This window comes from Ursus maritimus, unplaced genomic scaffold, assembly GCF_017311325.1.
Source record: "Ursus maritimus isolate PB19 unplaced genomic scaffold, ASM1731132v1 scaffold_30, whole genome shotgun sequence".
In the NCBI taxonomy this organism is placed as follows: Eukaryota; Metazoa; Chordata; class Mammalia; order Carnivora; family Ursidae; genus Ursus; species Ursus maritimus.
In genome coordinates, this window is record NW_024425564.1 from 4,633,705 (window position 1) to 4,644,725 (window position 11,021).

An 11,021-nucleotide genomic window follows, 5' to 3' on the forward strand; every position below is an offset into this window, starting at 1 on the left:
ACCACGCCCACCTGTTTCCTGGCGGGTGTCTGCGGCTGCCCCTCCTGCCCGCCAATCCAGACATACCCTCTTCCTAGGATGCAGGAGGCCCCACGCACGCACACAGGCACCCCCAGCCCTGAGGGTCGGGAGAGGAGGTTGCAGGGAACAGACAGACTCCCTGCTGTTTCTAGATGACCAATAGGCAGCTAACTAGCTGGAGCTCAGGAGAGTCTTGTTCCAGAGCCAGTGCTGGCCCCCAGAGGGGTGGAGACCCCACTTCCAGCTCTTGGTTGCTGCTTCCTGCTGAAATTTTCCATTTGGCTCTGGCTCCATCTGGGCAGAGGGTTCCAGCCCCTTTCTCTCCAGACCCAGAGTCTCCGTCTGGCACTCTCGGAGAGGGCCGGGGTCATCTGGGCCCGGGTCCATCCCTTTGGTCATCCTCATCAGCTCAGGGAGCAGGGGGGGCTCAAGGGGGGCACCATTCTGTTGATAAGCTAGTCTTTTTTCTGAGACATGGGGTCTTTCCCACTTCATGAGCCCCGCTGGCCCTGGAAGACGTCAGCTGTAACAAAGAGGGGGGCTGACATGTGGAATGCTTCTCCGCCAGCGTGCGGCAGGGGCCAGGCAGCCTCTCCCAGGCGCTTGCTCACCTCCCCTGGCTCTGCGACATAGAAGGGGCTCTGAGCTCCTCCGGTCAAGCTCCGCACCCACATCAGGGGAGGCTAAGTGGCTCACTTATGGTCACAGCTACAGGCGGGGTGTGCGCCCTAAACCTGCTGACCTGTCCAGCTCCAGGATGGTGTCCCGAAAGGCTGTGGCTGCTCTGCTGCTGGTGCACGTGGCTGCCATGCTGGCCTCCCAGACAGAAGCCTTCGTCCCCATCTTCACCCACAGCGAGCTCCAGAAGATTCGGGTAAACCCCCCCCACACACACACCGCCCAGGCTGCCTGCCTCCCCCCGCCGTGTGGCCCAAGTGACTCAGAGCCCTGCTCAGCACTCAGGTGGCCTTAGTCTCTCTAATGCACAAGTATCCCTTTGGTAAACCCACGTTTAATCAGCTATGCCAGCCACATTGAGGACAGCACAAAGGACCTGGACCCAAGCTAACCCCAAACTCCAGCCATCTCCCTGCCACCTCCACTCCTCCCTAGCACCACTCAAAGGTGACCACGGCTCCCATGAGTGACACCTTTTCCCACCCCTGCCCATCCTTCAGCGGAGATTTTCAATTAACAAGCCAATAAATATTTGCTGAGCGTCCCTGGAATACAAAGGGCCACCCCGGGTGAGAGGCCAGGCATAGGCAGAGATCTAAGAACCTCCGTCTTCAAGGAGCAGGCTCAGGAGCCAAGATACAAACACATGAAAAATTCACTAACAATAGAAAACAAAGGAGACGTCAGAGGCAGGACATGATTAATTGCCCAGCAAGTGATACTGATGGTAAGTGCTAAGTTCGGAGGAGGGAGAGGTCTCCGCAGGCTGATGCGAGTCGCAGCCTGCAGGGAAAAGGTGAGAGCTGAGCTGGGCGTCTGCAGAGAGAAGGAGGGGGATTCGGTGGGCCCAGAGTGGGAGAGCAGATGCTGCTCCGTGGAGTGCTGGCCAGAGCCGCCGCCTCTTGAGAACCCAGAAGAAAACCAGGCAGGCTTAACCGAACTCAGGCGGCAGGGCCTCCGAAAGAGTGACTGCCAGACCTTGTTCCCCATGACGTCGACTTTAGATATCAAGGGATTCTGAGTTTCTTGTGCAGATAGGTGTTTCTCTCTAACCTGAGGCGATGAAGAAATGGGACTTTCGAGTCCCATGTGTCTGAGACCAAGGTTCCAATGGGGACAGATACACGAATCAGTTCTCTGGGAGGTCGCGTGGCCTCTGGACCTACATGCTGTGTCTGGAGCAGGCTGCCGCAGACCCAGTGACCCGTGTCCCCTGCAGAGGCAAGGCTGCCCCCTGCCCCCAGCCACCACCCCCCGACCCCCTGCCCCCACCCCCCCACCCCTGTCTTCAGGGGTTGCCGTGGAGATGCGGAGTAGATGCGGCAGGCTCCCTAAACACACTTCCTCCACCACACTTCCCCAGAAGAGATGGCCCATTGTTCTAGAATCACCATGTCTCAGGCAAGGCCGGGAGCTGAATCCCAAGGGTGCCATTAGAGAAACCAGAGGAATGAGGTGTGTCTGATCTCAGTGCCCTGGGATCCGGCAAGCAGGACGCCGCGTAAGATTTGGGGCAGAAACAGTCAAACTCAGTAGAACATAAACTAGCAAAATGGCAACCAAAGGACACTTTGCATTAATCGGCTCTGTGGTTCTCCTTGTAATTGCCAGGCACCAGGATTTTTATGAAGAAGCTGCAATCTCCTTCCTCCATAATTCATCTCCCTGTCTCGCCTCTTATAAATCACCTCCCAGGGACTCCAGTTTCTGGGCCACCCCACGGTGCCCTCACAGGCTAGGCTGTCTTGCCACCTTTTTTATAGGCTCTCTGCTAAGAAAAACACATTTTCACTCTTAATATGCACGAAGGGCAGCCATTATTTTCAGCCTTTTAACTTAATTAACAGTAACAACCTGGGTGCAGTGTTAGAACGACAAAGGAATGGATTCTTCTGCAAGTTGACCTGTTGGTGGGCAACTCGGAAGCCTTTGTGGCCATCGCATTTCCGGACTCCTTGTTGTACAGGCACCTGGGGAAAAGGAATTCTTTTGGCTTATGGGAAGCTCAGGCCACTTAGCACCCTGGACAGAGACAGGCAAGTGCCATCTGGGCAGTGGAGAGACCCGGGTTTTGTGCCATTTTGTGTTCTGCCCTTAGGAAAAGGAGCGCAACAGAAGTCAAAAGAAGTCCCTGGCTTTACAGAAGAGGTCTGAGGAAGTGGGGCCTCTGGATCCTGTGGAGCCCACAGAGGAAGAAGAAAACCAAGTTATCAAGGTGAGCAGACAGGGCAACAATACAGAGAAACCTAGTTGGGGGGGGCAGGGAATGGCTCCCCCGGCCAGCCTCAGATTGTGCTAGGATACAGCAGCGAACCAGACATTCAGGCAACAAGCTCCATCCTAGGAGAAAGGGAGACAGACACCAACAATGAGACAATAAACCATTTCAGGCACCAAATAAGGAGGCAGGATAGAGAATAACGAGGTGGAGCTTGGGGGCATGGCTTTGGCTGGAGGAGGGGTCAGGGAAGGCCTCTCAGAGGAGGTGACATTTATTTTATTTGAAACCAGAATGACGTGAAGGAGTCTCTAATGCAAAGAGCTAGAGCAAGAACATTCCAGAAGGAAAAGGAAGTGCAAAGGCCCTGCTCAGGAAGCACATAGTAGGTGTGAGGCCCTCAAGGCCAGGGCGTGCCAGGACAGGACAAGAGTTTGGCAGGGCCTGGTGGTCCAGGCAAGATGTCTAGAAGGTCACTGGGCTCCAAAGCAGGGAAGTCACCTGATCTGACTTAGGAAGATCTGGGGCAGCACAAGCGGAGGCAGGAGACTAGTCAGGAGGCAACTGCAGTCTCAGGGGACAGATGACAAGAGTGCCGGTTCCTCTCCCTAGCGTAGGAGACAACTACGCTGTCAAGACCTTCGGGTCAGTGCTGAGTTAGGGTGCACAGACTGTCCTGCCGGAGCCAGCCTTGAACTTGTCCAGTGCAGCTCTTTAATTTCACAGACTAATTTATCCAGGCAGTAAGTACTTGCTGAGCCCTAAGTGCGAAGCATGGTTCTGGGCCCTGGGGATAGAGTAGTGAACAGAACAGATAAATCCTCTGACCTTGTGGAGCTCACACTCCAGTGAGGGGCCAGAAATGAGATACCAGAAGGACCAGCAATGGACTACAAACAGGATAAAAAGCAAGCTTCATAGTGTGGCCAGTAGTGACAGGTGCCTAGAGGAAAATAAAGCAGAGAATAAAGAGGGATGAGTTGCAATTTCAATAGGGTGGTCAGAGCCGGCTTCATGAGTACGTGGCATTGGCTCAGAGACCTGGAGACAGTGAGACACTGAACCACAAAGCTGTCTGGGGGAAGAGCACTCCAAGCAGCAGGAGTAGTCAGTGCAAAGGCCCTGCGGCTGGAGTAGGCCTGGTGTATTCTGAGATCAGTGAGGAGGCTGGAGTGGCTGGGGCAGAAGGAGTCAGAGAGAAAGTGAGAGGTGAGACCACCCCGTGGACTCTGTAAGCTATTGTTTAGACTTTGCTTTCACTCTGATGAGGTGGGAGCCACTGGGGGCTTTGGAGCAAAGGAGGGACATGATCAGATTTACATTTTAAAAGAATCTCCCCAGGGGCGTGGAGGGCTCAGTCCCTTAAGCACCCTACTCTTGATCTCAGCTCTGGTCTTAATCTCAGGGTCATGAGTTCAAGCCCCGTGTTTGGGCCAGAGGACCTAGAAGGATGGATTCACCGCTCATGGAGACGGTGGAGCCTATGGCTGGCTGCAGGAGGGCAGGAGGAAGGTCAAGAGGTCAGACAGGACCTGTGAACTGTAAGATGCCTGGTGGGCGTGCAGGTGGAGGCGTTGGACAGACAGGCGGATATAGACAACTGGACTTCAGGAGAGCTTAGGGCTGGAGACATCCATGTGGGAGGCATCAGCAATTAGCTGGAATTTCAAGCCAGGACCAGGTGGGGAGTGGATGGAGAAGGAAGGGGGTCCCAGGACTGAGCGGGGGACACTTCCCTGTAAAGGGGACTGGGAAGGGAAGAGAGTGATATGTAGAGAGAGTGAGGGCCTTGCCAGGGGGACACAATAGTCAGGGCAGCACTGAGCTAGACTCCAGCCCTCCCGCCTCCCGCCTCCTGCCGGACACCGGCCCAGGACCCTCCCACCCTGTCCGGCCACCACAGCAAGCTGTCCACAAACAGGGAGGTGAGTCATGGCCCGGAGAGGGACCTCGGGGCTGTGACCACACTGGGTGGCAAGGGTAGGGGAGTGTGCCTTCCTGTCCCGCTCCTTGGGCTCCCCAGGAGGAACTGGGAGTGACTGGTTCAGCTGGCCAAGGGGAGCTCAATCAGAATTACCCCCTACCTCCACCCCGAGCAGTGTAAGGACGGGTTACATCCTGTGGAACATCTCTGCGAGGCCGTTCCATCTCCCTAGAACAGGATATACAGGTCAGGAGGTCCTTTCCAGATCATTCCATCCAGCTTCCTCATTTTAAGGTGAGGACACTGATGCGTAGAGGATGACTGGAGGCCGAAACCCACAGCAACCGGACCCACCCTCCAAGTGGCCCTTCAGGCAGCCCCAGCCTGTTTCCCAACCCGGGAGCCCCTGGGACGCCTCCATCACAGCTCTCCAGACAGGCAGGGAATCGTGGCTGGCTTGTGAACCAAGACCACTGAAGCAGGAAGCTCTGGGGGTGACAGCAAGATCAGTCAGCACCCCCCACCCCCCGCCGGCTTGGCCATAACCACCTCTCTTGATGAGAGCCTCCGGATGGCTTCCCTGGGGTCTCGCCTGTGTCCCCACAGTGCCAGAGTGTCTCACCTGGTGGCACAGACCCTGAAGTCAGGGCCCCTGGGTGTCACACCTGCTACTTAGTACCTGTGTGGATTTGAGCAAATTATTCTACCTCTTTGTTTTCAGGTTCCTCATCTGCAAAACGGGGACACCACTGGTCTCTGCCTCATAGGGTTACTGAGAGGCTTCATACACATAAAGCGTTTGGAATGACACCCGTGCTCTCTGGCTCCAGGGACTAGCTATCATTGTTCAGGAGAAGGGGGAGGGAGCGTTTCCTCCCACGGGAAAAGCCAGGGGGTTTCCTGCCGACCCCTCCCCTCCTGTCCCAGCTTCCCCACCAGGGGACGTCTGTCGATCCTCCTCCCAGCAAGTCTTGGGTGACTTCCAGGATCCAGCCCCCTGGTTTGAGTTGGGGGGAGCTGCCAGAATTCCCTGGCCGGCCCTGGAAGGCCAGAGTCTCCCAGCGGATCGATGGCAAGAATGGGGCCGCCGCAGAGCCGCGTGGCTCCTGGCAGTCCCTCCTGCCACTTGTAAGGCACCCAGGGGTTAATGGCGCTCTCCGTGTCTCTTCCTTCTTGTTAACTCTGCCTTATTTCACAGCTGACTGCTCCTGTGGAAATTGGAATGAAGATGAACTCCAGGCAGCTGGAAAAGTACCGGGCCGCCCTGGAAGGGCTGCTGAGTGAGGCGCTGCTGTCCACCCAGAACGGTAAGGGAAGGCGGGCGCCTCTGTGGCTGGGGCCCGGCCTCACCACCCCGCGTTAATATTCCAGGAGCGCATCTGAGTGCGGTTTGCAGACGGCGATTTGTTTTGCTGCTTTGCACCTGAGAGCATGAAGCTGTCTTCTCGGGAAAGGGTGCCCCTGTCTCTGAGGGGAGCCTCATCACAGAGCAGGGCAGGCTCTGATAGCTACTGGGGACCGCGGAGGCCCAATTCCTCAACCAGGGGCATCTCAAGGCCCTGCCCCGAAGGCTCAGACCCCGAATTTCCCAGCCTCCAGGCAGAGCGGACCACAACAACACACCCACCCCTCCCCCTGCTCCAGATATATTCATTCCCTCCTCCAAACACCACCAAGGCTGGGCAGTTCCTCGGCAGGGAACTCTGGAACAGTCTGGCCCCAAAAGTCTGCATTTCCTTGATCTGTTCTACAACTTGAAGTCCTGAGCTCCACATAGCCTTGCCCGGTTCCAGGTCTGCCCAAGTAACTTGTGCAAAGCTAGGACTTGTCTGACGAACAGCCACTAATTACTTCTCAGAGCTCCCAGGAGAGGAGAGGAGAGAGGCGGGGAGGAAGTGTTAGAGGTGGAGAAACCGGAGGTTAAATGACTTGCCCCAGGCTACAGAGAAAGCTAGAGGCCGAGCTTCCAGCTGCCTGGTCAGCAACCTGTCCCCTCCCCCACAGTGTCCACTCCTCCCTCAGTCCGCAGGCAGGTTTAGATGGAAGTCAGTTTTATAGGCGGACCCACTGGTGTTCCTGAGCTGCAACCCCCCCCCCTTTTCCCAGCAGACGAGTGACAGCCCGCTCCTCCACTGCTCCTCTGGGGAGCAGGTGGAAAACCAGGAGCCCCCTCCCACCAGAGGAACGCCGTGAAATCCGAAACCTGCATGGCCAACAGACGGGCTCCCAAGGAAAATACTCTCTCCCAGGCAAGCCCCCTTCCAGCAAATAAAGCGGGAAATATCCAGAAATGACTCTTTTATTTAATATTTTAATTTTTAAAGGTCAAACTTGGGTCATTCCATAAAGGGGGAAAAGAAAAATAAAGCTCAGAGAGAGTTGGCCATCAGTGGTGGTACATACAGGAGCAAAACATGTGCCTCTGATAAATTCTACGTTCAAATATTAAGTCAGATCCACGGAACTGGAAGATTTGTGCCGCTGAGGAGAGATGGCATTTTCTGCCCACAATCCAGTCCATGGCAGAGCAAGGACTGGAATTCAGGTCTCCTGAACCCCAGTCTCCTTTCTGTTTATTGTCAAGCTCAAGGTCTAATGGGCCGGAGAGTTGTAAGACTTCTGCACTCAACCCCTTGCTGAGTAACTTCCAGCTAGCCCTTCAACCTCAATGAGCCTTTGCAAACGCAAGGTGGTAATATGTGCCTTGAGATAGGGGGACAGGCACCAGCAAATCACTATTATTATTATCGTCTTGTGACCACACACTCCAGCATCCGCAGCAAAATTCCACAGCCAACCCACTTATTTCTGCCTTCTAAACAAAACTGGATGGGAAAATTTCATTCTAATTTAATTTTGCATTAATGAATGTTCATTTATTTATAAACCAGACCCTTAGAGGAACCACATCTCCCTCTGTCCATAGGTTACCAGGTATTAGACATGCTGCGCCTTCCACATTTCCACCCACCCCAACCACTGCGTGAGCTTAGCCACAGATCGTAGTTAGCGGAAAGAGATGACCCCCACCCTTAGAAAGGATGCTCCTTTGGGGTGCTCTGAGCGCTCCTGAGGGACACCAGAACCTTCCGTTGGACCCAGACCCTTCCTGCTCCACAATCACACAATTTCCCAGACACGTAGGGTTCAGCCCAAGCCCAGCTGCAAGTTCTCGGGAAATCCTGCCAAGACACCCTGTCAGAAACGGAGAAAGGGCTGCACGGGGCAGGGGAGGAAATGGAGCAAGAAAGGCAGGAAAATCTACAAAGCATGCGGTTGGGAAGATCCAAGACCCCTTCTCGCCCTCCGGAGCTCCGCTGTGCCGTTCACGCCATTTCCCGAAACCCACTCCAAAAACAAACGAAATGCTCACTGTCTCTTTCTAGGCGGAAAACACAGCTTTTGTGTCTTTTCCTCACTCTCTGCTCAGATCTGTTGCTACAGTGAGACTACCTTCCCCCATCACCAGAGGGGGGCGCTCACCTCTCCCCCCTACCCCAGCCCCCCACACCTGCCCCCCCATGCCCACCACCCCACTGGGGAATTTTCCTTAAGATCTGGGGTTGGACAGCAGTGTTGAAATAGGTGCCAAAGAGGAAATGAGGCCCCTAGGTGACTTGCCCCAGGAAGTCTGCATTTCTGAAAATGGGAATTGGTTCCACAGCCCCAGCACCTAGGTGGCATGAGGATGCTGTTCGTTCTGCAGAACAGCCCCGTTCAAAGCTCAGCGCTGCAGCCCGGTTGTCCCTGACCCTCACCCAGTGGCCTCTGATGTGCTTCTCAGTAATGAGCCGCAACAGGGACCCAGCCGCCACCTGCATCTGTATGCATGGTGCCCCAGCCGCCTGGGTAGATGTGTCGGCTCCTTTCTTCTCTCCTTTTCCTCCTCCTGCCACAGTTCAATTTCTCACAATCGGCTCAAATAATTCCTTTTCTCCAACGAGTTCCTCCAGTTTCCAGGACAGCAGACTCGATTGCTTACAGGACATGCAGAGCCCTGGAAGAAATTAAAACCGGGGAGGGGGGAGGTTGGGGAGAATAGCCTGAGCGGAGCCGAGACAAAAATGACCATATTTTCACAAAAGGGAAGTAAAGAGAGATCCACTCTTGGTTAAAGCTATCCACGGCCAGCACCAGGACCCAGCCAGGGTGGAAGAGGGGAAAGTGCCCGGTGGAACCAGTCAGATGAGGACAGCGATCTTCCTCACATCTTACTGAGGTTTATCCAGGGAAATCGGCAAGAATCTCTCCAGAACACTGGCAATTACAGAGAGTTACAGATTACCCCTCTTCGTTTGGAATGTACTTTACACTTAACAGGACCACGGGTAATTATAGGGCAACCTGAACCTCGCTTCACAAGATGGAGATGATGAGGTATTTTCTCCGTAACCACATCGGCATGATTTTATAATTACTGAGCTACGTGGATTTGCCATGAAATTGAATAGTTAAAAGCAAAGAGTAATTGCCTGATATCTGTACTCTGTAATTTAGTATAATCTAATCATGGACAAAGCCCAAAAGAAAATGTTCTGAAAGCATTACATTTTTCTTCATACACAATTCGTTATTGACATCAGGAATGTATTCCTATGCCTCTAAAGGAACTTTTACCCACAGGTATCAAAGTGTGGCCAAAAGAATGAGAGTTTTGTTATATTTCAGCGAATTGTGAAAAGCAGCCAACATAACTGCCCGTTATACCTGTTCTGGCATTTCTCTGTGACTCTAGTTGCCCCTCATTGACCTGGAGGGATGAAAGGTAGCTCTCCTCTTCCCGGGGGCATGGAGATAAGGCAGCCCGAAGCTGGGCCGCGCTGGGACCATTCCAGTCAAAACCTGAGCCTAGATGGCACCCACTATGTCCCCCACTTTTCAACCACACTCTCCCAGCGCCCCACCATCCCACAGCATGGCACCGCCCATGATGTGCTTCCAAGGAAGCCCAGAGAGTGCACGAGGCTGGCGGGGAGGTGACGAGGCCCTAGTCCCCCAGCATCTTTAAGGACCTGATAAATGTGTGCAGGGCTTTTTGCAGGAGGAGAAGGAGAATGGAACCCACTAAAAGATTTATAGCTGTTGTTATTATAAGGCTCTGCTGAGACAGAGAGAGGTCAGCAGGACGGCAGGCAGCGCGGCGGCCCTCTGGGAATCCAGAGCCTCCTCCTAGAGGCCCCTCACCCCTGCTAAACGCGTGGATGTGGTTACTAAGTAGATTTGGATACGGGCGCTTGTTTTTCCTCTTCTGCCTTTAATAAATCAGGAGGACCGCCCACAGCCTGAGCTGCTCACCTTAAAAAAAAAAACCCACAAGAAAGTGAGGAGAAAGGGGGGCATGCAGGGCAGCCACTGACTTTGCAATATTGCCCTTTGCTTTAAAATATGCATTCCCATACTCAACACTGGACGCAAACTCTGAGAGTGCCCGAAAGAGTCTCAGGAGCAGCTCCTGATACGAGGCAGTGGTGGCAAGAAGCACCAGGGCTGAGCCCGCAGCGGGGAAGACATGGGGGGCAGTGAAGAAAGGGTGGGGGGGCCCATTCAGGGGGACAGGAGCAGCAACGAGCAGGTGAGGGCGGATTGGTGGAGAGTGTGGATGGAGGGCCTCGGAGGGGTTATCAATCCACCAAAGGGGCAGGACTGGAACAGACTGGAACAGGGAGCTCGGGAGGAAAATGGCAAGGCCCCAGACCTGAGAGGGACGACTGACTCGTGAGGGTTTTTCTGATGGACTTTTCTCAATCCGATGGTGAGGCTTCTTCCCCAGGGGAGCACGGATTGGCAAACACGCTGTGAGGGGTGGTGCACGAGCCCAAAGGCCCGTTGGAACCAGCGAGACAAATCCAGCAACTGCTAGAAGCCCCGTGGAGGCAGAGGGTAGACCACATGGGAGCAGAGAGCCACGGCTGCCAACATGGTGGGTTCCAGGCTAGAGAAAAGACAACAGGCTTGGCGGGTGAGGCTCATTGGGCCCTAGGTACGGGTAGCAGCCGCCGCGTCCCCAAATGCAAGGCAGGCTGACAAAGCCCACGCTGGGGACCACTGCTGGGGGCGGCTCCAGTTCAGGACATATTTTTAAATCGCCCTGGGATCCATTGTGATGAAACAGACCGTAACTCTGCGAAATGCCAGAACGTTCACTTTGTTTAAGCGTCAGATTCAAGCCCTCTTAGAATA

The 11,021-nt window shown here is 54.5% G+C and overlaps 1 protein-coding gene across 1 annotated transcript; it reads left to right on the forward strand.

Moving 5' to 3' along the window:
- The first annotated feature begins 778 nt into the window (after positions 1 to 778).
- Positions 779 to 6,250, forward strand: MLN (motilin). The gene is made up of 3 exons (XM_008693418.1): positions 779 to 895; positions 2,798 to 2,914; positions 6,040 to 6,250. Exons 1-3 carry the CDS (start codon positions 779 to 781, stop codon positions 6,202 to 6,204), a joined length of 399 nt encoding a protein of 132 aa, XP_008691640.1. The 3' UTR covers positions 6,205 to 6,250.
- The last annotated feature ends 4,771 nt before the right edge of the window (positions 6,251 to 11,021 follow it).

Coding starts and splice junctions, on each gene's coding strand:
- MLN (XM_008693418.1), top strand. CDS start 779: ATGGTGTCCCGAAAGGCTGTGGCTGCTCTGCTGCTGGTGCACGTGGCT. Junction 896..2,797: donor GCGAGCTCCAGAAGATTCGG/GTAAACCCCCCC, acceptor TTCTGCCCTTAG/GAAAAGGAGCGCAACAGAAG. Junction 2,915..6,039: donor AAGAAAACCAAGTTATCAAG/GTGAGCAGACAG, acceptor CTTATTTCACAG/CTGACTGCTCCTGTGGAAAT.